Source organism: Gallinula chloropus (genome assembly GCF_964237585.1).
Source record: "Gallinula chloropus genome assembly, chromosome: 7".
Taxonomy (NCBI): domain Eukaryota; kingdom Metazoa; phylum Chordata; class Aves; order Gruiformes; family Rallidae; genus Gallinula; species Gallinula chloropus.
Genome location: NC_140092.1, coordinates 19,150,174 through 19,176,639, shown reverse-complemented (window position 1 = coordinate 19,176,639; position 26,466 = coordinate 19,150,174). Strand labels below are relative to the sequence as shown.

The following is a 26,466-nucleotide window of genomic DNA, read 5'->3' as shown; positions in this document are numbered from 1 at the left end:
TGCAGTTAAAAGTTACAAAGGGTTACTTTGACATTTTTATGGTCTGTTTTAATTAACTGTAGCAAAATCTGCTCTTCTGAGTGATTCATTTATCCTATCAACCTTTCTATTTTTGTAAGATTAAATCAGGAAGTTCGCATTAAGCTTCCTTTCCTGGAATTCCAGTTGAACATTATTACCCTTTGTTTAGACTGTATCACTTATTCAGCTGATAAGAGTAGACTCTACACCACCAGAGATACAAAGATTCAACAATTTAGATCTCTTAAGGAACATTCTATATTTTCGAATAACTGACTGTAGCTCTATATGCTTCAGGAAGTTACATAAAGATGATGACATTTTTTAAATATGCAAGAGTGACACTGTAATATCACTACAATGATGTGTCTCAGCAAAGCATAGACAATTTTTTTTCATCCTTGATGGTAGGAGGTATGCTACAGCTTTGCATCACGTAGTTCTTATTGCAAGCCCACAGCTTGTTCGTGATCTTCTGGAAACAAAAGAAGAATCCTGGACTGGCAGAAAAAGGCATAGAAAGATCAAAAGACTAGATACTGATTCTGAGAATCAAAATTTGGTTTAAGTCTGAAGTAATTCATCCTGCTGTAAGCTTTGAAGTTATTTGTCACTCAGAAATCTTAAAATTGAGGTGCATTCCTGAGGAAAGCATTATAAAATGCCAGAGATACAGCTTCAAGCAGGAATCCTGAGCAAGATAGTTTAGATTGTTGCAGTGGTCCTTAAAAATCTATGATTTAACAGTAATGTAAAAATATACATGCACTCTTTAATACTGGACCATTTTGTGAAGTGACAACTTACTATATGCCACAAATATGTTTATACATGAACACATTTGCTGCCTGCATTCTTTGACTATTACATCTGTTTTTCTGAGTAGTACCCTGGCTCCTGGTCATACATGTGAAAGCTACCTAGATTTACAATGGTTTTCACTTCTTAGATAATTGCAATTAATTAGATTTACCTACTTGTGGAGTTGTTTTTGGGTTGTTTGGGGTTTTTTTTTTGCCTAGGACAAGCTTTAGTTTTGCAATCAAAGAAAAATGTTTGCTCTTTAGCTAACGCCTGAATTTGTTCTTACGTTTGCCCCAGAAGTAGGTAACGCTCCAGTTATGCTGCTAACGTAGTCCAGATGAATCCCAAATTCTTATCTCACAGGATTTCCTTTACTGACTGGGATCGATTTATCTTTCAGTACGGATTAGAGTAACAGCTCTGCTTCTCTCTACAGCCAATGGAATTTGACGTCATATTTACCAATACTCCTTAGTGAGGGCACTAATCTATAGCCTTGTGTAGGGGGCAGATTTTCCAAGGCATCTGAAGTATACAGGAGTACAGTATTCCTAAATTGACTCCCCAGAAAAAGACAGATACATAGATGTCTATATATTTCTGCAATACAGATAGAAAATAAGATCTTCATATATTTAATATGCATCTGTATGTTTTCATGTCTTTGTAAAACATGAAATGAAATTAAATCTACAGAAAAAAAAGACTTTTCCACAAATCTATCAATATCTAGTTCAATTTCATATTAGGCAAAATCTCCATAAATCATAAAAAGTTAATTATTGTGGCTGTTTACAGAGAACAAATAACTCATGTTCATATGAACTTAGAGGGGGCTAAACCTAAAAAGGGCTCATAAAATAACTTAGTGTCTAACCCTAATTATTGCAAACAAAGATCAAAAGAAGAGCTTATCAAAAGTGGAGACAGTTTATTTCCATCTTGGAACAAAGGACAAAAGACACAGTGTCTTGTCCTTTCCTTTGAGGTTTCTCTGTCTGCTCCTTTCCACTCCCTTTCCTGATAGGCTGCAAAGTCTTGATGGCTGATCCGTTCACTAAAACACAATAATCAATTCTGGGTAACATGTCAGCTACTTATTTTCGTAACAGGAACAATGGAAATAGCATCACATTGTTAATAGAGGTAAAAGTGATTAAAAATACCCTCCTGAGTTTTCCTTTCTAGCTGCCATTGTCACAATGCACTGGAATTGATCCAGAACAAACTCTGCTGCAGAGGCACGCATTTTTACAGGAATTGGAGAACTTTGATTCATCTTTAGCCTGCAAAGCAATGCTTGTCTCTTAAAACTTCTGCTGTATGAACAGAGAACAACTAATTAGCCTTTTAATACATACATTTATTTTTTCAGATTACTATTCCAAATCTAAAGCAAAACACAGGTATTCATTTCTAAATCATTCTTATATATATTTCTTTCTTGCAGTATATGCATACACAGTCTATGTTGTACTACAAAGAAATCGAAGAGCCTTAACTCCCTTTGCTTTACTACCACTACAAACTGCAGGTCACATTCACATCTGTGGCATTACACACAGAGTTAGTGTAGTAGTGTGTTCTGAAAATTATATTGAGTAATATAAGTAATTAAATAAGACATTACGCTCACAGATAACATATTTGAAACTACATTAAACCTGTGCAGAGAGGAAGTTTTTATAATATCGGATGGGTTAAAAAAAAGTAATTCTTAATTGCTGTCACTAGTAAAGTTCTCCAGAATTTTAAACAGGCACAGAAAATTTTGTTCACTGTCCAAAAAAGAAACACAACTAAGCACACCAATGCAAATATCCCAAGTGTGCTTTTATTTATTAAAAAAAAAAATAATCCCTGTGTTGATTTTGAGGTTATGATATCCAGGATAAGCTTCTTGACATAAAGATGGCTAAGACAAAGATAATTCAAATAGGTGAAATCTATTTCAGTGTTACAAAGATCAGATAAACAGTGCTTGGTGTACTCCCTTGAGGCAAACCACTCACTCAGTGCCAAGTATTATTAGAAATTCATTTTCTTAGCTGACACATGGACTTTTCATGCCGAGAGACCATTATGAAAAGCCTTGCTGTTCTGAGAATCTGTACTTTGATTTCTGGCATTATCAGCCAGATCAGAAATAGTAGGTACTAGTGGCCAGAGGATAAAGCATCAGCTTTTCGTTCTTGAGAAGCTATTCTTAATGGAATGAGCATAAGAGTTTCAAATGAAGTGTGGTTGAGATCACAAAAATGGTCTGTGAAAGAGCCTGAAAATCCATCATCTAAAAAGGAAGGCTGTGATCCTGTGAGCATTTATGTACTCAAATTTCAATATACCCTCCAACCCAAATAGAGTTGCACACACGAATTTGTAGGAATGAGGTTTAAATTCTTTTTTTACGCTGAAATAAGCAAAGCCCTTTTTTAATCAAGGAAGGAGGTCCTGGGTCCTGCAAGATGCAAATTTTACATCCAGACAAGCAGACCAATCCTTCATAACTGTCTGAGCTTTCCCTTACGCTCTGCACTACGTTATAGAGTAACTATGAAATAGTAGGTACCTCTCAATTTTTTTTTTACATTATACTCTGCATGTTCTGATGATTTCCACCCTAACATAACCAAAAGCTATATAAAGCATTTCTAGCAGAAATTCAGTGTGATACTTGGAGGCCATTCTCTTTCCTCTTTCATTTACTATGTTTGTTCACATCCGAGGGTTCTGAGCACTGGGTATCACCTGGCTCCACTGAACCGTTACAGTAATTGCTAGATGCACATTAGCTGTGCATCTGCAGTCACGGCTCGCTCAGGTACAGTTCACTCAGTCTCCCAGTCATCTCATGTCTCTCAGTCTTCCTACATTTCCCTTTTGAGATCTAGGTTCCTAGTTCCTCCTAGAAACTAGATACATTTTTCTCTTGGTTTGCATGATTTTTTTCTCGTTGGGGAATGCTATTAACAGCCCTGGTGCTCCACCTGCTCTTCTATTGCATCGTCCAAAGGAAGAGCCGGTGAGGAAAAAAACCTCAGGAGGGCACTTCTACCCCTTGCCCTCACTATTGGTAGCAGTTAGCTATGAGGAGGGAAGAGAAGAGGAAGACGGAAATAGAAATAAAGGAAATGGAAGAAAAGCAATGAAGAAACTGGCAGTAGGTGAAATATCCAGCATAGGTGCAACAGACATGAATATGATAAACTCTTAGATCAGGCACAGGTTCTTTACATGGCTTAGGGAGGAAAAAGTGTTATCAGAAGCTATTCTGCCCTTTGGAAACAGATTACCATCCTAGAATCCTAGGTTAGCTAAAAGCTTAGCTTTATTGGCAATAGCTTGCTATTTCAGAAGCAGACCTAGAGGTGAATTGTCCTTGTTCTCATTCTGTACGTTAGCCAGGAAGTTCCCCATGTGGCCCAAAACTCGTGACGATGTCAGCAACAAAAATCGTAAAGGAGGTAAGCTATCAAAAGTATCAGATACCTGTGTAACACACTGTCTTTTGGGTTTGATTTGTTTTTTACATATTGGCAATCCCATAAAATTCTTATCTTTGATCTATAACCAGAGAGCTTCTAAACTGGTTACTTTTGAGACGGTCTATGATTTGGAGATATCTCGCTCATCATTTTTTGACACGTGGGATTCTTGCTCCCTAGGCCAAGTGCAATGTGGCTTTTATTTAAAAGTATTTTCCAAATAATTCAATTTAACAGCTGAGAAATTCCATACTCTCACCTGTGAGAATCTAAGTTTTCAGGACGTTTTTTGTTAGGGATTTTTCTTAGCGCTATCACTGATTTACATTAAGGAGCTGAGAGGCAAACATGTGGTTTCTTAGAGCTTAGGTAATTACGTTTGCAAGGTCAATATGACATGCATGACAGATTCTAAGGAGCTACTGGTAAATCAGATGGAAATTTCTGCATATACACCTTTCAAGTCATTGTTTATACTTCCTGACTAAAAGTCAGATGCCAGGAGCACTGTTAATCTTCAGGTTTAATAGACCTTCTGTATCTGGAAAAAATAAAGATTCCTCAGCAAAGAAAATTGAAACTATTTCTGTAGTCTAATGCGGCTCATGAGAAATATAATTCTATTGATGTAAGGGCTCTTGTTTCAAAGGAGAGAAAGTTCTGGTCTGAGCATGAAAGGTGCAGGACGTCCTATCACTGTTAATCACTTGCCCCATTGATCCTAGCACAGGTATGTTGCTGGCTGCCTTGAACTCTCTGAAGTTGTGATCAAACAAAACGCAGGTTAGCTCAATCTGATTTTTTTTTTTCTCCTGTGTGTGTTACTTTTCTCAAAAGAGATCCCTCTCATTTGTCCTCATTGGCACCACATCCTATCAATAATGTTGTTCACACATTTTAACTGGGTTTGAAAAAACGATTAGGTTTCTTAAATAGATAAGGCTTCTTGTTTTGTGCCACCCATCATTTATGTTAATGGATTTTCAATAAACCTATCAGAAACAAAAGACCCAAAGACTCCAGTGACAAAAAGGTTTTAAAAACATCAGAGCTGTATCTGTTCCATGTATGCACACTGTCAGATCCCCACAAGGCTAGTCACATTACCAGGGATGTTCAGCACTTGATGGTAATAAAGGAAGGAAGGGGTTCTTCAGGATGCATTTGTTGCTATGCTAATGGTGTTGTATAAAAATGTGAATCATATGCTACAGAATGAGTAAGCCCGTTATCTGGAAGCTAAATCTGCATTACACTAGAATAAATTGAGTTACACAGGTAGCTCCTTTGCTCTTGAAAGTCACTGTGCAACCACAGGCTTCAAAACGTACTATCTACATGAGTAGAGAATCTGCTTCATTGCATTTTTTTTTAATTTGAAGTAACAGAGAGTAAAAGCTTTGCTCTGTTGCTTTAGTGACAGAGCTGTTGTAAAGTTTAATGTAACAGACGGGTAAACTCAATTTGTCAGGTGTACTGGACAAAGAGATTTATCTAAAAGCATTCTCACATTCCTGCCACCTGTCTTTCTATTTTGAAGTCTGATGAAAAAAAAGGCATTTCAGAATATGAGAGGATCCTGGGTTTTTTATTTTTTTTTCTCTAGTAAAAATAATGGCATTTCTTATATATTCTCAGTAATAAGGAATAATAAAAGATTTTTTTTTTATTATTCAGAATGTAGATATTTAAAACCTGCACTGGGCTAGGGTTAGATAAAAGAGATTTGCTGTCTCAAGAACAAACTCATTTGCAATGTCTTTTTTTTTTTTTGTAAAATGATACAAAGGCAAAAGTAAAACTTCAGAAACGAGCAGAGTGAAAAAGGTAGCCCATTGTAATGTGACAGTGTTGAAATATGAAAGCAAACTAACCACTTTCCATGTTTCTTTTTCTTGTGGTCATGTAACAGAATATGTGTCTGTCTTTGTAAAACACGCAAGGTCCTATTAACCTGTCAGTCACTTCTGTGTATTGCATCACGCTCACAAATGGTATCATGCAGTACTCTCACTCTCCACAATGTGAATATAAAGAGAAATGTGGCACGGAGGAGGAGGAGGAGGAGGCTTTTTTTCAGCTAAACTGGCCATCCATTCAAAATTCATAATCCTAAATTTTAGAGTGATGAATGAACACCCCAACGATTCTGTTCCTCCTCCTAATCTCTGTCAGCCCTAGAATCTGTTGACGAAGGCCAAACAGCCACTTCTTTCTGCCTGACCCTCTCCCCTTGCTATTGCTGGCTCTCATTCAAGACAGGATCACATTTATCTGGGTAATATACACCTAATAAATCTTCTCCAACTCAGTTTGTTCTTGCTGGCAAGACAGCTAGCTTCCCCCTCCACTTCTCTCGTCTTTCTTCAGGCATCATTATGGGTGTTGACACTCCAGCAAGTTACTTAAGGTGCTCTTAAGTAACTGCCTGCATGTACACATCTCCCAGTAAAACACAAGGCAATTGCTGCTGCAAGCTGTTTTTCAGTTACAATAAGCAAGAGCATGGGCATGGACAATGAAAGCAGCAGTCAAACTGGCAGTCTGCAAGAGGATTTTTATTAGGCTCAGTGTCAGCATCATAATCTCATACAGCACTTCCCACAGCACATCTCAAGGGCTTTGCAAGAGAGGCACGTATTATTCTCCCTATTTTATCTAGGGAAAAAATGAAGTATGAGAAAGGGAATGGATAGACCAAGGCTGCGCAATAAATTAAAACAGGATGGGACTGCAGATAGGCATTTCGAGTCTCGGTCTCGTGTGCTGTCAAGAACAAGACCAAGGAGGATTATGAAACTGTCCTGACTTACACCAGGCCTAACTTTGCTCACTGGGCTTATTAACTTTACTTTTTCCATGTCTCTGTAGCTTCACATTACATTAACAATAGCTACTCTCCACACAACAGTATGAAGCTAGTACCTCCTCTGATGAATGCTGAGGTGAAGTTAGCCATCACAGTGTATATGTTCCAGTTGCCATAGTTATCATGCTTTATTGAGCCATGGGTTTAAAATTATTTCCTGAGTCCTGAAGATTACCCAAGGCTAAAACAGCAGCAGTCTTTCACATAATGGGTCAACTGGACCAGGTGGATGCACGTGCCTATTTCCTCCAGAGGAAATAAGTTTAATGAATATAGAGTTCATTTAACTAAAAAGCCTTGGATCACACAAGATGGAAGATAGAAGAAAAACTTTGTTCTTGAAAGGAAATTTTTCATAGGGTTTTTTTTTGGGGGGGGGGGGGTGCTTACTATAATAAAAAAAAAAAAAAGGAACTTTCCTTCTACTCCTTTTAACCCCAGCTGGGTACTGTATGGTCTGTCCCAGGGTATCATGCTGAAAGGTCTAGCATCTCGTGTGTATTATAACAACACAGCTGCTTTATAAACCAATTTTTAACCACTGTTTTGACATGTTTAAAGCACTGGTCTTTCAGTTTTCATCTACTTTAGCGGGCAACTTCCATCTTACATCTTGTTTTAATGGAGGTTAGTGTTGTCTCTCTGTGAAAGATGACCTCTTTTCTTCATCAGACTGGAGGTCATGCATGAACACAGAATGAGGTTTAAAAAAAAGCATCTTACAATTGGAATGCCTTGGAAACTGGTGGGTTCAAAGGTGGAAGGTAAAATCTGGTTGCTTTTTAAAATGAAGAAGGAAGAGCTGATTGATTTAATAATGATATACCTGTTGTCACGAGAAGACAGAGCATTGGTCTGAAAAAACCCTCTTCTTTCCCAAGCAACACAAAGCTGAGAGATATATATATCCTGCTTCTGTTATACACCATCAAAGTGCTCATCTTTTGATCATTCTGTAAAATATATTTTGAAGAAAAGCATCCTTTGTGCTGTCTTTTTCTCCCACTTCATTTCACATCACATGGTACTTTGTCAATACAGAGGAAGAGAGGGAGGGGTGCGAATCCCAGCACCGCCACTGCCATTCAAATGACCCACAAAGAGAGGAGAAGGGCCAGGCATGACGCCTTGTACCAGGGAGCTCTGCTGCTGCACGGCCACCAAGGCAGCTACCACCCTCAGCTGACCTGAGGGACTGCGACTTGGCAGAGGCACCAAACCTTCGTTTGCTTTCTCTGATGGTGTGTGTTAAGTCAGTCTCCTGTGACCCGCATAGCCGTTAGGTCTCACTGACACAACCACTCCCACATGCAGAGGTTTTAGCCTTGATAACTTCAGGTTCAGATTCTTTGCTGTGAAGCAGTGCTGTCTTTATCAGTAAAAGAACAGTTATTCTGAATATTTTAAGCACATGGAAGGACTACTTCTGTGTGCCACCAGCTATATACTTACCCTGGATCACCTCTGAGGCTTCATCACAGGTTAGAAATTCTAACTACCCTCCTCAAGCACTTCCTCTAAATAAGGTTTAGTTTACCCAAATCTGCTTTCCCTACCTTCTTGAAAGTTAAACTCAGTTGGTTGTTTTCCAAAGGTCAATCACTTTTTAAAATGTAATTTAATTGAAGGGCAGGCAGACAATTATCAGTAGAAAATTCTGCAGCCTTCAAAAAATAAATCATCACCAGTGACAGCATCTTAAAACATAATTTCTCCACCAATTTCTGTGGAAACCAACGGTTTTCCATGTGAGCTAAGGAAATTACCTGCTGTGTTCAAAATGGAATGGAAATACTTCTCTCCCCCTCCTATTTCAGTTTCTCTCTATCTATGTTTTACCAAACTGTATCGTTGTTGCACTATATAATCCATTTTCATTTCTCATCCTTTTGTGCATTGGTATAATAGAGCCTCTCTTAAATACAGTGTGAACCTGGTAATTTCATTTCCAGCCTGAACTGCTGAACTCATGATGCTTGAGGGCATTCAAAAGCAGACAAAAGTATAGAGCTCACTTATCCCTCCTTTTAAAACAGTCAGTTATATACACTCAAAGAATAAAGGCAAAGTGAATTTTCTTTACTATTTACTGCTAAAAAGAAATAAAACAAAATCCCTAAGTGTTGCCTGGAACCAAATATAAGTAAGAATCCCCTATACATGATGAGCTAGTAATATTTCTAATACTGTTTATTTCTAAAGGAAGATTTCTAGAGCAGAGAGCTCGTCAATTGCAAGAGGTAAAGTTTATGCTTATGCAATATAAAAATTCCACTGTGTATTTTGTTAAAAAGTACTTTGGAAAGATACTATGTGTCATTTTGTGATTCTCTAGTAGGTGAAACAATAGCTTTCCTTCTCCAAAAGCAAGGCCCTCTTAATACCGCTTATCTCTGAGAAGTGATAGTGCAAACACTCGTAGTCAAGAGGCCTGAACAATTACAGACTCTTTTAAATAATTACTTTTCAGTCAAGTCAAGTGCTAAAAAATGCAAACTTAATTACTTCACTGGCAATGGCTGGAACACGAAGGTACTTTGGACTGTGGAAATACTACACGCAAATATCCCAGTTGACAAGGAATCCAAGCCCAGAGCCAGAGGCCTGGACACTTGGGCTGAAACTACTCTATCATCTATCATGCTGTTACTAAGAGGATATTAATACTAGCGTTTAGAATTGCGATCATGTGTCTGACAATCCTGTGTTTGTACCGGCAGGTCAGTTGACTAATTAGGAATATGGACTTCTCTGTGTACTGCACTATTGAGAAGAAAAGGGATGACAAGGGTACAGTTAACCATTAAGGCATTTGAGCCTGGGAGGGAAAAGAGAGGACAATCAAGTCCTTATTATTAGATGCCCATCCTGCGAATCACTCCCTTATGCAGTTACAACAGAAGGAGAATTCACCTTTTAAAGTGAATAATTGTGCCCGTCGGGCAATCCTTTACAATTACTTTACCATCCAGCGAGAGCTCATTGATTGCATTAGGGATAACAGTACTCCACAGAAACAATCCTCTTAGGCAGGCTGCTTCTAAAATCCCGGGTCTCCGTCAGGCAGCTGCCTGAAGAGCCAGAGAGATAAAGAAATAAAAATATTAAAGGCCAAAGCTCTACTGATTTCACAACGTTCTTTAAAGAGGGATGAGTGATTAGGGCGGTTGTAGCCTGCTGAACGCCCATGCCTCAGGTGGAATGCTCCTCTGAGCACGTTTTACGGGCCAGCATGAGACTGGTGCCTTGCTTTTCAGCTGGAAAATACGCCTGCTTAAGCAGCCCTATAGATTCCAAGTTAAAATGCAAGCCAGAGAGACTGCATGTCTTCAAGGGTTGATAACAAACTAGAATCAAAGCCTTTCTCTTTCAGATTACTAGCAAGAATCTAATCCAGGTCAGTGATAATCCTTCAGCATCTATTTAGTGATGATCCCAGCAGACAGACTGCTCCATCACAAAAGTCACTGGTTCTGACATCGCTCAGGGAATCCACAAAGACTCGAATGAGGGTGGATATTCCTCCTTTACTGTGGGGCTGATTAGCTTTGCAAACAGAACAGGAGCACTGCACTAAAGAACAAACATAGTGTTTTATCATCAACAGCATCATTCATTTGCTATTTTACAAAGTGGTGGAGGTGAGAACGATAAGCCTTGACTTACCTATTGAGAGCTTCCCGTCTTCTGTGTCTGGGCCACATTTGTCGAGTATTCATGGATCTGATTACTCACCCCTCTCAGAATCCTTAGGAAAATCTCTCTGACTTCAAATTATTGTTTCGTATCTATCCTGCAGCCCTCTCACTTTGAATTTTACTTCCCTGCCCCATACATCTCATTCTTAATTTATTTTTCAATTCCCTTTTATAATGCCTCCCAACGCTCCCTGTTTTGTTGTTTTTTGGGTTTTGATTTTTGGTTTGTTTTTTTTCTGCAGAGTAGAAATCCATTCTCTCCTTCTTCAAAAGCTTCCTGTGGGTCCTATACAAAAGCTTCCTCTACGGAGATGCAGGCTTGGTCCAGGAAGCAGCCTAGGCAGTCATGTTTTAGAAGTATAAACCCTGCTTTTATGTATTAACACGACACACAGTGGTCTTCTGGTTCCAGTATTATCATTGTGATGGAAATGCCTTAGTACCAGCATGCTCTCACACGTGTTCTGGGTATTTTTTTTTCTTTACCTTCCCTTTGAGGATGCTTACTGCAGAAACAACTTCTCTTTCTAGAATTCACTCTGAAAATCACACACACAGTGTGCAACCGGCGTTTTCCATCTCTTGTTATGACTGCCATGTCACTTCCTAGTATACCAACTGCATAAAGCTATAGACAATGCCAAGAGAAAGCCAATTAGAGTGAGATTATCTTGTCTGTTCGACAGCTGGGGTGTAGTATATGTCTTTCTTCCCTGTGTTAGAATTCAGAATTCACATTTTACGGGCCTGGCCTACCTTGTAAACATATATCCTAGTGCCTTACAAGAAGCATTCAAAAATGCAGGTACCTGTGGCCATGCCAAAAAGAGCCGGAGCAAGTTTAGATATGAAGAAGTAATTGATTAAGCGGGTAACGTATGTAAAGTCAAGCTTGAAGACATAGTGCAGTTCCATCCTCATCTGGGCTATTAAAGTAAATTAATGACCTGGAGCTGTGTAGGGGTTTCCAGAAACAACACTACAATCGCCAACTGGCCACAGTTTGCAGCCTATGGAAGGGGGAGATGTTTATTCTTCAGCAAATTGCCTGCTCAGGCACCACACTATATATACTCTGCATCTGACAGATCATAGCACAGAAATGACATCTGAATCTTAGAATAACACCGGTGAGTATAAAATACAACGTTAGCTTGGAAGAAAACGAACCAATCATAATCTTTGATGGGACCTAGATGTTTTCAACATTTCACAGTACTCTTTTCCATGCTGGTAGTTTGGCAGCTGCTGAAAAGTAGCTCTTTTGTGCCAATTTGAAGCCCTGGATGGGAGCTTTAAAAGCAAGAAACAAGTATTAGGTCTTTGCAAAAATACACAGGGGAGTAAATGGCATAGGGAGTGACACTCAAGCACAGATGTATGAAGTCAGGCTTTGCTTTGCTATCTGCAAGCCATTCCTGTGGTCGTGCTGTGGTCCCCATGGGGAAAACGCTTGTATCCATCCAGGTCAAGACTGAGACTTTGATGGTATGCAGGCATTTTCAGTGTTTCACACTGCCAAAGAGGAAGGCACCACCATCCACTGGCCACCCTGCCTTCAGGCTAACACCCCCTGAGCCTGGGGCTGCTCAGGCCTTCCCAGCACTGGCTGATGTATGATGCCAAGGAGCCCTGACACTTCCTCTCTTTCAGCTCTTCTGAACGTTTCTTGGGAAAAGTGTTGAGAGGTTCGCTGACTGCTCTTTATAAACACCATCACTGCGTACAAAGGGACCTCAGTAGCTGAGAGCTATTAAAAATCACGAAGGAGCAAAGGGGACAGCAGCCATTCAACATTCTTTGCCCACATTATCTACGATTTGTGAAGTTCCCTTTGACCAAACCCATCGATGCAACGGGTGGTGGTGGGGGGGGGAAGGGGAGAGGGAGTTGGGATGGGTATCGCTTTCCGCTTGTATTTACGGATCGTGACCAGGTAAACGCTTGCGCGGGATGCGCCTGCCTGCGCGTAAGTGTCCTTCCCTGCGCGGCTGGGGGGAGCGCGGAGCGGGACTGGCGGCGGGGCGGGACCTGGCGGCAGGGGCGGGGGCGGCTGAAGGGGCCGGGCGGGCCGGGCCGCGCCGCTCCGCTCCTCCGCGCCGGGCGTCAGTTGCGAGCCGCCGCCGCGCAGGCAGGCAGGGACGCAGGCAGCCCGGCAGGCAGCCCCGCGGGGGCACGGCAGCAGGCGGGAGACCATGATCCTCACGCGTAAGTTCGGGCTCTGCCCCGTGGGGGAGCTGGTGGCGTCTGCGCGCCCCGGGGCGCAGACTTCGCGCATCGCGGATAGAGTTGCCGGGAGGTGTTTCGGGAGCAGCGCCGTGGGGTTTGGGGGGCATCGGGGTCCCTCTTTCGTCACCCTGCGGTGCCCGGAATGGCAACGCTGGCAGGAGCGCGGGCGGGCTTCCCGCGGGGGTGGCGGCTGCCCCGTCCCGCTCCTGTCCCGCGGCGCGGTGCGGTGCGCGGGTCAGCGCCCCGCCGGCCGGCCGTGTTTGCGGGGGTGAAAGGAGCGGCTCCAGGTGAGACACGGAGCGCAGCGGGAGCGCGGAATGCCTTTTACCGCCGGGAAGGGCGGTCAGCTGCGGCTCCGATCGGGCCGAAAGGGTTAGCAGCCGCCGGAGCCGCGGAGGGGGCGCGGAGCGCCGCGCAGGATGCGGCCTCTCTCTGTACAGGGCACCGCGGCCATCCCTTCTCTCTCTTTTTTAGATGGGTTTTGGCTTTGTTGGGGTTGGGCTTTTTTGGTTGTGGGTGGTTTTGTTGGTTTTTTTTTTTTCCGGGAGCCCTTGCGAGACGGGAAACGGCGGTTCTCTTTTGAAGTTCTCCGTAATTAGCCCGATGGCCTCCAGGAGCCGGGTGGCTCCCCCCGTGCGGCGGTGGCCAGCCCTGATGTCACCCCCGGAGGCTTTGATCCCGGTGGAGGAGCAGCACCTCCTGCCAGTCGGGATCGTTCCCCCTCCGCCCCCTTTCTCGAGGCTAACAGAAAGCCGATGCTGTTTTCCAGCCAGGCAGTTTTACCTTCCGTGTCCCCCTCCCCTCTTTCTGCAACCAGGACTTACTTGCGCTGTGTAACTGTAAAGTTGTTGAGCGATGTGTTGCCATTAGCCTAATGAGCTCGATTGCCAGTCAAGGGCACTTACGGCTGGTACAACAATCTTTTTTTTTTTTTAACCTTTTTTTTGTTATTCCCCTGTTCTCTCTGGGATAATTGAAGTATTGAAGAAATAACTACATTTGAACAGTATATTTAACTAGGTCAGAAGGTTCTGCCTGCTGTGTCATACGTGTGAATTAAAAGGTTGGGGAATGTAATTTTATCTTTAGCCATCAATTATGCATGCTTCTATTTTTTTACAGAAGTAAGTGTGATCTGTTTGAATTGCCCTGCCTTGATCAAGAAATTCCCAGCAGCAAATCTCTTGAGTCAGAGTGCTTTTAAGGCTGCTTGTAGTGAACTTCTGAGAGATAATAGACAAGCAGATTTCATATGAGCCTGGGAGTATGAATCTGGGCAGCTCAGTGCCAGAGCGATTTGGCGTCCGTCTGGCACCCAGGCTACTGCTGGCTTGGTGTTAGGAGCCTCTGTTGATTCTGCAGCTGTAGCCCGATATCTTCCCTTCCAGGTATCCTTAATGATGTCCTGTAGGCATCCTTATCCTGCCTCTTCAGCAGAAGCAACAAGAAAGAGAAAGGCTGAGGCAGCGGGGAAGTGGGATCAGTGTCTCTAGCAGATGGGTTTGGGTTACTACTTCAGTTTGCCTGTGGGATACTGATGAGGGCTGAGATTCTCTGATTATGGAGTATAATATGGGCAAAAGATTCCTTTCATCTACAAGTTCATAGAAATCAAAGCATTCGGAACTACCTTTTGCAACCTCTAGGACTTCCTGATCTCTATCTTCTTTTGAAATAACTTGGTTTGTTAATTGATTTTTTTTTTTATCAAAAGGAAGTGCAGATACATTGTTTTAAACACCATGGAGCTATTGTTAAATTTCATTTCTAAGTGGTAGTTAAGAGCAAGAATATATCTTGTTACGCTTTTATTTGGGTTTTATCAGTTGTATAGATTCAGTCTAGTTTTTTTTAATTCTTGAGTTAGGGTCTTCCCAACCAATTCTGCAAATGCCTTTTGCTGGGCCAGAGGGAAGGATTGCTGCTAGTCATGGAAACTCCCAAGTCCCCTGTGTATTTTGCTTCTGGTGAGGGCAGGAAAAAGGTACTGCAGTTGTCCTTTTGCACTAATCCCGAATGTTTATGTTAGGATTCCTAGAAGAAGGAGATGAGAGGTGACTTGGTTTTACTTTTCTGGTTCTTCTAATTCATTACATTCTAGGTGATGGCTTGTTTGAGGCATGTGAATTTATGAGTTCTGCAAATATTTAGAGATGCAGTTCGCATGATAAAGTTGGGTTTTTTTTTTTCTGGTCAGAATACCACAGTATGTTATGTTTGGGCTTCTTGAGAGATTGAAACTCCTCTTCCAGTTCCCCTCATTGGAGGTGCGCTATTGGTTTAAGCATAAACACAACTGCACCCGTGGCTTGTTAAAAGGAGATGGAGGAAGAGAACTCATGTGCTTAACAGGATGGTCCTGTACTGTAAACAGGAGCTTTTCATGCTTAACTATCCTTCCTAGCAACAGGAAGAAGGAAATGAGGCTATGCAAAAGGACCCTGACACATTTCAGACAATGCCAGACCCACCCTAGCATTCATACAGTATATCCAGAAGACTTGGGGAAATAAAAATAACTTCAGATGTTTCCCCTTCCTTCCTGTGCATATTATAGAAATACAGCAATCAGATTATCTGCAGTTCACAGAAAACGTGCTGGTTTAATCGCCACTAAGTAAAGGGATGCTGCCTCTATATAGTTTTTGTGTCTTCGTGGGGTGTTATATTGTTCTGCCTACAGTATGATGCTTGGTGTTTCGGGGTGAATGAATTACAAAACATTATATCCTCTCCAGTGATTTGGTGACTGTAGATATCCTGTCATTTTGGTAACTTCAGCAATTCCAGACTTATTTCTTGCTTGTACCTGTGCTATCGGTATTTCTGACTGGTGCAGGGCATCAAAACTGTTTTGTGTGGTTTTTTTATTTTCAAAGGTTTTTTCCAAGGGTTTGTTTTTTTTTTTCCCCTTTTAATTTTATCTCCCATTTTTCTCCATTGTCCTGTTTTAATGAAAAAAGACTGCCTTCCAGTAGTGATGAGCAAGTCTTATGAAAGGGGCACAGGACTGGGCTGTAATTGGAGTTCTTTTCACTGGACGCTTACTCTGCTTTATTTGCTGATGCTGAGTACTGCCCCATTGCACCCTGCATACCTGTGAAATCAGTAGGTCCCTTAGTTAAAATACACCACTAACATAATTGGTAGAAATAAAATAAAGCCAAGAATGACTTAACTGGCTAGCTTTAATTCACTTGAGTTTCATTATCTGAAAATTACAGGTAATACTACATACCTTTCTGAAGTACCTCAGTGTCTTTAGAAGAGCATGGTAAACTGTTACTTGTTAGGATATTCTTTCAAGTATTGTCTGGCACTTGTTTCTCTTGGAAGGACTGTGTTGGATGAGACTGGATCAGGAAAAAAATACTATCTGTCTCTCTTCTAATGACAAAATATGATGACCTACTTATTGCTGGTGGGGATGTTTTTGTGAAGTACAAAATGGAGCAGAGTTCCTTAGGCTCGTTTTTAAATATATTTATTTTATGTTTCTCTAAGTCTATCCAAATGCTCTTCTCAGTTTGTACAAAAAATGCCTTCTGAATAGATGCATGAAAGACATTTGCTGAAGCCAGGGGTGGACATAGTTTGACCTTCCCAGACATATTCTTGTCATTTACTGACAATTCAGGATTAATAAAAATGTCCCCTCTGCATTCTTGCATTTTGGGGATGTTCTTCCTGCGATCCTGTGGACCCACAGAACTCTATGCTCTGCCGGCTTCCCTTCCCTCTGCTCTCCATATGTGTGTCTGCAAAGAGATTTCCCGTGTAAGGTACAAAAACTTTCCACTGTAAAGCTCCGTGATCTGTTTTAACTTCCCTTCTTTCCATAAATAGTCTCTCTGCTTTCCTTCACAGCCTTGTGTTGGCTTTGCAGTGGTACCATCATAGCTCTGCTCTCTGTAGAGCGTTCTCTCAAGGATCAGGTCCCAAGAAAAGTATTTTCAAGCATGCAGTATCACAGGCAGAATACCTCAACTGTAATATTTGGAAGTAGGAAGTTCATAGTAACATTTGCTTTGGGAAAATCCAGGTTTGCGTCTCTTAATTCAGATTTAGGGCAAGAGGCATTCAGCTGGGATGCTACCGGCTTTATGTTAGGCTGTTTCACTGCCATCGGTGTTTTGTACCTAGTGTTGTATCACCCACACATGGTGCACTTTGGGGACTGGGTCATCAGTGAGGTAAGAACTGAACAGCTATGATGGGAAGATTTTGTCCGTCTTCATACAGTTCTTCCTCTGTGTGTGATTGGGTCTGAAGTTAAGGCTTGAAAAGCCAGAAGATGTAACCGACTATCTAAAATCTACTTTTCTTCCATATGAACTATTGAACTATTCTAGATCTGAACAGGTAACTCAGGCATTTTTAGAGGAAGTCTGTCACGTTGGACTCACTTTTGCTTCCCTCCAGAGCTCAATGCGCCTCTTTGATTTGAGCTTTGCGAGTTTATTAGCTTGCAGACAGGGTGCAATGGGAGAATATTCATGCTGGTCTTGGGAGTAGCAATGGTTAACATTTGCCCCTCAGTATTCTCAAAGTCATACTAACCAAGTAATTTCTGAGAGCGGAGAAGGTTAAAGACATCTTCTGTTTCCCAGTCTTTGGAGGAGGATTCATTTCTCACTCTGGAATCTGTCAACATGACCTCCGTCAGAGGATTTGACTAACTGCTTTCTCTGCCCCAAATAATCCTCCTCCAAGACCACCCTGTGTTAATCAGGCCAGATAAATAACCCACGTGCCCAATTATTTCTTAAGTCTCTTGACATCTTGTTCCTCTTCATCTCTGAATCTTCTTAGAAACAAATGGGAGAAGACCATCTTTAATCTATAAGAAGAATCACTTTTTTTGGCAGAAAAACTGCCATGTGAAGCTTTACTTTTCTGTTTTAAAAAAGTTAGTTTTTAATTTGAGAGTGTGGTGGTTTTTAACTTTCTTAATCCTCCTGCATATACTCGAAATGCAAAAATTAGGGTCCTGATTTACAGTGTAAAAAAGGAGCTGTGACAGTTCTTGTGTGTCCTAGAACGTGCTTTCCTAAAGCTTTCAACAAATTAGGAAGTAATTAGGAAGTTAGAAGCATATTTAATGATGTGAAAATAGGCGGTAATTGCAATCTGTTACAGAGTGTATAGGGAAGCTGCTTGACAGAGACAGGGAGAATATCCTTTATTCCAATGCCCTGTATTAAATCCTGAAATTATGTGAATTTGATGCTTTTCAGAGCACAACAGTTGCTCCAGGTCATCTTGACAGATAGGAGGACATCTTGCCAGCCAGGGCAGGCTCTGGGGATGGTGGTTGTGCCCTCTCTGCCCTCCTGCCATAGGTGCTGTCCTTTCTTGAGCTCTGAGGAAAGCCTGGGCTGCTCCCCATCCTTGGGATGGGGCTTACAGCACAACTGAATTTAGGGAAAGCAGAAATCTCAATTGAATTTTTTTGGGAGGAAGGATAAAGAAATCGTGAAGAGAACTGTGAAATGGATCCACTTTATTCCTGAAAAGTTGTTGGGTTTTAGAGATTCATGAGTCCATGTTGGGACAGGCTTAATTCCTGGGAAATTCATGGAGGCTTCCATTAATTCCAGCAAGCATTGGTTCAATCCCTAAACGTTCTAAGTATTTTCAACAAATGCTGTTTCTCATGTTAAGTTTTGAGCTGAAAAACTTTTGAAGCAATTTTGATGTGGTGGAGACTATGAAAAGGAGATTCAAGTTAATTAGATTTTGGTTCACAAAAGTGGTATTGTGTTTTCTGTGCTAGCCAAGGGGATTGGTGAGCAATTAAAACTACTGTATTGTGTAACCTGGTACAGTTATTAGGGAGGGAGATTACATACACCTACATGGATATTATGGAAACCAGTCACACACACACATATATGTATATAATTATTTACCTTTTATTCCCTTTAAGGGCGTAAACAAACATAAGACCCCACCAGTGGAAGTAAGCCTTATGGTCTTTCCAAAAGCTCAGCTGACAAAAAACCAGCATTCAAGGTTCCTGATTATTTTCAGAGAAAATATCAATATATGATCTTAAACATCTGTTTCCTTACTCCTCCTTCATCTGTTCCCACACAAATTCCAAACATACCCTGTTTCTTCTCCCAGCGTCCTGTGGCTTATGCATAACATTGGCAGCATAGTTACTGTCTTGCTGTAAGGCTCCATGTCTTGGAAAAGTCAGTCCCATGTTTATCCCAGAGCCAGCAGGAACACAAGGAGAGTGTTTCTTCAGCCATCATCATACAGTTGAGAATTATTTAAGTAACATTCCCCACCACCACCACCACCTCTTTCTAGGGTTTTTATGACTAGAAAGCAGTATATATTTTTGGTGTCATGTATGGTTTCTGTCAATAAATTGGTTTGTTTTTTTTTCCTCCCAGTAAGTTTTTGATAAAAAATATTTTCTTAAATTAGTGCATGTATCTGTATCAGCTTGCATTGACTGAGGCAGGCAGCGTTAAGGGGAGATGACAGTATGTATCACTTCACTGTGGAAGGTAAATTGAAGCACGGTGAAATAGAGGAGCACATCAAAAAAGGCAGCTGCTAGTACAAAATACAAGTTGCACTTTAAAGGTGAAAGGAGAAAAGGGATCCTCACTGGAAGGTCACTTCTCTTCCTCAGTTCAAAAGCCATACTTGCTGTTCTCCTGGACTTGCTGGTTCTTTCAGAATTTAATCCTTCCTGGGCTGAATGTGTCAGACTAATGTTTTAGGACAGTTGTATAAGGTGAGATTGTTCTCTTAGAATAAGTAAGGATTCCACATGTCTTAGAAATCTGGCTTTTAATGGGATTTTCAGAATTCGCTAGTGTTTATTGGTTGAACCTTTGTTGACAAATTTACCAAGTTCCAGTGTTTGAGGGCATTATCCTCATAAAATGCTGTTCTTCGCTAATTACATTTTTGCTTACTTTAGTACTTGCTACGTGCTGCCTTCTTCAAAGGCATGGAGCACTAAGATAATGATACTGCCTAACGAATATTTAACTGTATATAGGCTTGAGAGAAAACAGACTTAGGAAAAGGAATTTAATTCAATTTAATTTCAAGCTGCAGTTGCATATCTTCAAAGTGAAAGCCATCTGAGGCCATGGACACATAGCAGGCTAACTCTTAGGAAGTCATACTGTCCCAACTTTAAAGGGCTGCAGGCATATGACATTGCACAGGACTGATTTATCATTTTCAGTGCCTGGCCTGCTCATTTGTAGACAGCTGCTATAGTGCAGGGTTGGGTTTTTTTTCCCTTTTTGTCTTAAATTTCACATTCGCGGTCATGGGTCTACAGACCAAGTGGTTGGATAGTGTGATCAAGTCTAGTTTTGAGACCACAATTCACATGTCAGGGATGTAATTTAAGCACTTGGAAAAATGATTGCTTGTACTTGGGCAATGGAATTCTATACAGAGAATATTTCATATATATATATATATATATATATATACACACCACAGCTGGCCTTAAAAGTGATCCTGAATGATGTCAAGCTTCTTAATAGCTCACAACAATGTTTTTGGAATTGAACACAAATTCTGTAAAGCACCAGAAATTTCAGAGGGACACAATACATAGAGACAGTTAATCTCTGATACAGGCAGAACAAGAGGATGGGCTTTCAAGCATTAAGGCCTTCTGCAGCCATTCTGTGCATCAGTCCTGAGGGGGAAAGAATGCCCTTTGTATTCCATCTGTGCGTTGGAAAGTGTGTAGGTAGGTCATGGAATTTTATGCATTACAGTAAGGAGCGAGTGGGTTCACCTCTAGCATTCGTGGTGAGAAATCACATTCTCCACATTGCACGGGACTCTCCTGCAAGCTAATTTAGGGAAACCTGGTCAAAACTTAAGACCAAGAAGAGTGCCAAACAAACTAGTCATTCAGTATGGCATTGGCATGAACCTTCAGCATTGAAGCCCATTTTTACTGACATTTTTTACCAGCTTTGGTTTGACCAGTCTCTCTATAGGTTTTTACAATCTGCTCTCTTGACAGAGCCAAAAGGTGAGATGAGTAAAACTGATAGGTGGAGGTGCTAATACGGCTGTAGAGGTGTCTGAGCAAGAGGAAACCATCTGCTTGGAAGAACTGTTCGTATGATGCTTAGCACTTAGGTGAAAATGGAGTCAGTGCACGAGTGTACAAAGGTACATCTGCTTTGCACTTTGTCCTGAAGACCCTGAAAGAGCTGGCGTTTAAGTTGCCTGTCAGGTTTGTGGAAGCAAAAAAGAAAGGAAGCACAAAAGCAAATAATACTGCTGTTCCTAGCTAGACTGCTATGATTATTTTTGCCTGAAGGGACATTATTGCAGGATCACACTGTGTGGTTTTGATTTTTCTGTAGGAAGGAAGATACCATCCAAGAAAAAACTGTAGATATCTTAATAGTTCTCCCTTCTGCAGCTGCCATATCAAACAAGGTGTGAATTGAGGTATTTTCGCTACAAAGTTTTAAACTTGCAAACTTGAAGGGCCAGGAACGAAGGTTAACCAAAGCTAAACAAAAAGGATGTTAGAAGTTTCCATTTTCACTTACCAGCTTGGGGAAGAATTGGGTCCTTCTAACCCCCCAGGAAGTGGGTAAATAAGGACTAATGGTTCCCAACCATACACAAAGGGAACTCCTACCCTTCATTTGAGCATGGAGGCCTGCTTTGTGAGACAGACTAACAAATAAAGCTGTTTCCAATAAAAATTTCCTGTTTCCTCTTTAACACGTTTGCCTGCTGTTTGCTTACAGGACACCAAGAATAAAGACATCATTGTACTCCTTTTGGGGCTTTTTTTTTTTTTTTTTGGAGGGGGGTTGTTTTTGTTTTCTTTTGTTTTGTAGGAGATTTTCTTGTGTATCAGGACACTTAGAAATAATATTGCAATTTCTTCCTTGCCAGCGGTTCTTTTGTACAAGAACCTCCTGCTGCTGGGGGAGGGCACAGGACGCACATCTGAAAAGCTGAACATACATTTCTTGCCTGGAATGTATACTGAATTGTAGCTTATTGTAAAGGTTTTAGCTGCAAAGGATGTTTGATTCAGAAGGGAAGTGGCACTGCAGGGATGGAGAGGGAGGAGGGAGTGAGACCAGTCCCTTGTCCTCAGCACCTTGTATCAGCTCAGCTGCCAGTTCTCCATTGGAAAGGTGCTCATGGTGGGAAACTGCTTTGCATATTGTGGCGAATTAATTTGGGCTGAAGTAGGCCTTCCCTAAAATGGATTGGAAAGCAGTGTAGAGATCCTCTGTCTCCTCCCTGGGGCTCTTGGCTGGTCCCAACCAAGCAGATTCTGTGCTTGGCTATGAGTTTGTAGCTGAGGTAATGATCTATAACCTGGCTCCCCATGGAAACCAAACTAAGGCTTCTGGGTGCCCTGTAACTTCTAAAACTCTCTAGGAGTAGTGGAAAAAGGTGATTTGGGAAGCTCTGTTCTCTATTTTGCCCCTCATTATCCCAGTTGCCATTGATCCAGACAACAAGGAGTCACACACATTCCTGTGTCCACCCAGGTATGGCAGATGGCAAACTAAGAGTTACAGGGCTGATGCTGCTGAGCTGGAAGAGAAATTTGGATTTGGGAAGTGTGGGAATGAGCTTTCTTCTCCATAATAGTTTAAATGATTTGTCCAGAACCTCAAGTTTAACTAATGCATTTTATCCTCAAAGGTGTACTCAGCTTTCTATGCAGCCCGCTCAGTGCACTCTGGGCTGGATTCTCCCTCTGACTGTTTTGATCTGCCTGAATTTCATGTGCACACAGATACAGTTGTTTTTGTACTCTGGCTTCTCAGTAATGAGTGGGGTTGAGATAGGGAGGCTGGGTTGGACACAACCTTTCTGTGCATATGTTCACATTGTTACAGATGAGGGGCCATCGTGGGTTTGGTCAAGTGGCGTTGAACAAAAGAAGCTCCTTTTTGAGGTCTGGCCTGCACCCATACCCCTGCCACATGCTTTGTGTGGATGGAGTTGACACAGAGAGCGCCCTGGCTTTCCAAAAATGTTTGAGATGGAAATGGGACAAATACCGCTTTTAAACCCTTGGTGCTGCCCTATACCCAGCCCTAGGTGTTTGACTAGCCTAATAGATGGGCAGGTGCATGGATGTTTTATTATCCTCTGCACTTTTTGTGGCCAACCAGGAATAGCTCCAGTGTTTCATTGCCTACGTAGACTTCTTGGGGGATTCTCAAAGGTATTTTGAAAGCAAATATGCTCTGAAAATCCCAAAGGCATCTGACACCTGCGTTCCCATAAAATAGGACTTACATGTAACTTGCACATATATTTGCAGAAAAGATACACAAAGCTTCTATAGAGAACCTTAAAAAAAATCTGATAAATGCATATTCGCAATTTTCTAGCTCAAGAAATATTTACAGGTCTCACACCTGGGTTGCCCAGTAAAGGACCTGTGAACAAATATTTAAGCACATTTAAGAGCCACTGTAGTAGTAAGGAATCTGACACTTTTTCAGTTGCCCCACAAGCATCTACCTGCGTTTTTGGGTAAATAGTGGTGATTTATTTTTTTCCCAGTTTTAAATCAAGCAAATTCTCTTTCAATCCAGACACTTCTGCAGGGTGTGACCTGTAAGATAGTGCATTGTAAGTACTCTAAACAATTAATTGTAGGTTTTTTAACTTCAGTGTTTTCATTGCTCCTTAGATAGTGCTATCCTGTTATTTGTTCTTGCTTGAGCAGTACAGATTTTAAATACGTTTTAGATTCGGGTTTTTTCCCCTTTTTTATTAGCTTTCCCATGTATTTCCTTCGGATACTGAAACTAAAATGCTACTTCAAGCAAAACTTTACAGTCGCTTGCAACTGCCATTGAAGAATGCTTTTTCTTAATGACTAGCTAAGTCAATAGGTCCGTACGTGCTTGTTCTCATGTGATCCCATAACCCAAAGGTGAAGCAAACACAAGTTACACAAATGCTTGCTTGTCCTGACTTCAGGGAGAGTGGGTTTTTAGCTGTTTATTTATCTGGAATGTTGTGCTTTGGCTCACCTTAACCCCTTGGTTTGGGTATGTATCTTAGCAAAGTAGTCTGGCGAGGCACAAATATTTTAACCCTGGTGTAGCAATTTGGAAAATGAGAGGAGGATTGCCAGCATTTTGGAGACGCTAAAATGTGCCTGCCGTTTCATCTGATTTTAATTGTGTACCTATACCACACTGGGAATATTTCCTAACCTGCCAAAATCCTGAGATATTTTGCTGGTGTTATGTTTGGCTCTCCGCTCTCCTATGTGCAGTAACTTGTAACTGAGCAATCCTGAGCAAAACCCCTTGTGCGTGGGTTCTGCCGCAGGTAGCTGTAGTATCTTCTCCAAGTAAATGACAGAATTGTCTACTGAGCTGTGTGCAGTGAAGCTTTGCTTTTCTGGGCCTTCAGGAACAGCGAATATAATCAAAGCCAGATGAACTTTTAAGAGTTTATGATTGGTCATTGTCTGTTTGGTAGTTCTAAGCAGGGAGCTAAATTCCCAGTAGCACATTCTTGAATATTTAGAAGAGAAAAATTAACCCAGTCTGTTTCCTGAACGCTTGGAGGATACCCTAAATACCGTTTATATTTTCCTAGTTCGAGCTAATAAGATAACATATCCTTACTGCAGCTCGTAATATGTAACAAATGAAATAATGCATAATATATTCATAGACCAATATAGCCCGTGTTCAGAATGTTTCCTTTCTTTCAGTGTTATGTATATGTGTGTGAATAATTGCATTTTGTGGCATGCCATTTTGGGCTGGGTGAGGGAAAGTTAGCTGAATTCCCTGTAATATGCCAAATAACTCATAAATGCCTTGAAGACCTCCAGTGAAACTAGGTTCTTGTTGGGTAGTAAATATGCGCTTGAGTGAGCTGCAGAACAGTGTGTCGCTTGTTCTTGGGTCTGTCGGTGCTATCTACAGGATGTTAAAGTGCACAGTGTTACGAGCTCTGTTAGGAACTTGTGTCAAGACAAAATAGTTGTGCCAAGAAGATCGTAAGATTTGTTGAACAGATGCTGCTCATGTTGATTGCAGTGCTGGTGTCTCTAGTGTTAACAAAATTGGTATGGAATGATCCTTAACTCCTGCAGTTTTCATCTGTGTTTGCTTCTCTAACTATTAAAATGATGAGCTGCTGATAAATCACAGGTGAACATCACTGACTATCCAGAATTTAAGATGCGTTTAATACTGAGGAGAAAAGCAAGCTGGGATAAGCAAACCTGTGTCTCAGTTCAAAGTTGCTGAATACCTTCGTGCTTATTTTGTAACGGGAATGGCCGGCGTGGTGAAGAGGAAGTTTTTGCTTTGGAGATCACTAATCAGAGGGTATCTTGTTTCTGTCTTCTTCCAGAAATTGAGGCCAAAGAAGCTTGTGACTGGCTGCGGGCTGCCGGGTTCCCGCAGTATGCGCAGCTTTATGAAGGTAAGCACCCACTTGAGCTTTCAAGTTGATCATCCCCTGGCAGTTTGGGACAATAAGATGTAATACTCACCAGTAAATGAGGTTCAGGACCACATCCGAACTGATGGTACATAAGATGACTTCTGAGGACTGGGCTGATCCCTGCTACATACACACATAAATGTACCAAACCCAATGAGACTCTGAAGGACTCTTGGAGCTTTGAATTTGTTCCAGGTTTCCATTTTACTCTGAATATTTTCAAGTGTCCTCATAGCACAAAGGTTATGTTAGCACCGTGGTACATCCCCTGTAGTTAAAACACCAGTGAGCTATGTTTTCATGAACGTAGTCATCCACTGCTATGAGCCTGGTCTTGGAGAAACACAGAACCTGTGTACAGCTTCACCAGCCAGCTCTCCTTATGGAGCAGAGGTTGGAAATTCTGCGTATGTGTGGATGCATCTGTACACCTAGTGATTCCTGCATCCTGAACAGTTTGGGTTGGTGTTAGACGCAGGTTTACTATGAAGGGAAAAAAGAACATACAAGCCATTGTTGTGCAGGTGTGCAGCAGCTCCTTGAAGACACTGCTGCCTCCTGCGCTCCTTTATCCCTTTGTGGGATTGATTCACTTCACGTGTCCGCTGTTAGAAAGGTTTTGCTCAGTTAAAACTGTTGTCTTCATTAGGAACCTGTAGTTTTGGCATACAGTTATTGCACTCTGATGCAGAGTAACATAGAGGAGTTTGTTTTAAAGTGCAACATCCATTTTATATAGGTATGTTATTGTTCAGAATTTCCCTCCCACATCACTTAAATTACTTGCATTGTAGTAAAATTATTATGCACTCTTATCTGCCTCTTCTTTTTTTTTTACAAAACAAACTCCAGCTGCTGTAAGAATGAGCATAGAAAGTTCTTTATT

General features: G+C 41.3%; 1 protein-coding gene across 1 annotated transcript in view; it reads left to right on the top strand.

Moving 5' to 3' along the window:
* Positions 1 to 26,466, top strand: part of DLC1 (DLC1 Rho GTPase activating protein) — a 220,654-nt gene that overhangs the window by 169,789 nt on the left and 24,399 nt on the right. The window contains exon 6 of the mRNA XM_084266827.1: positions 25,488 to 25,559. Coding sequence (XP_084122953.1) covers positions 25,488 to 25,559 — 72 coding nt within the window. The remainder of the gene's footprint in view (positions 1 to 25,487; positions 25,560 to 26,466) is intronic.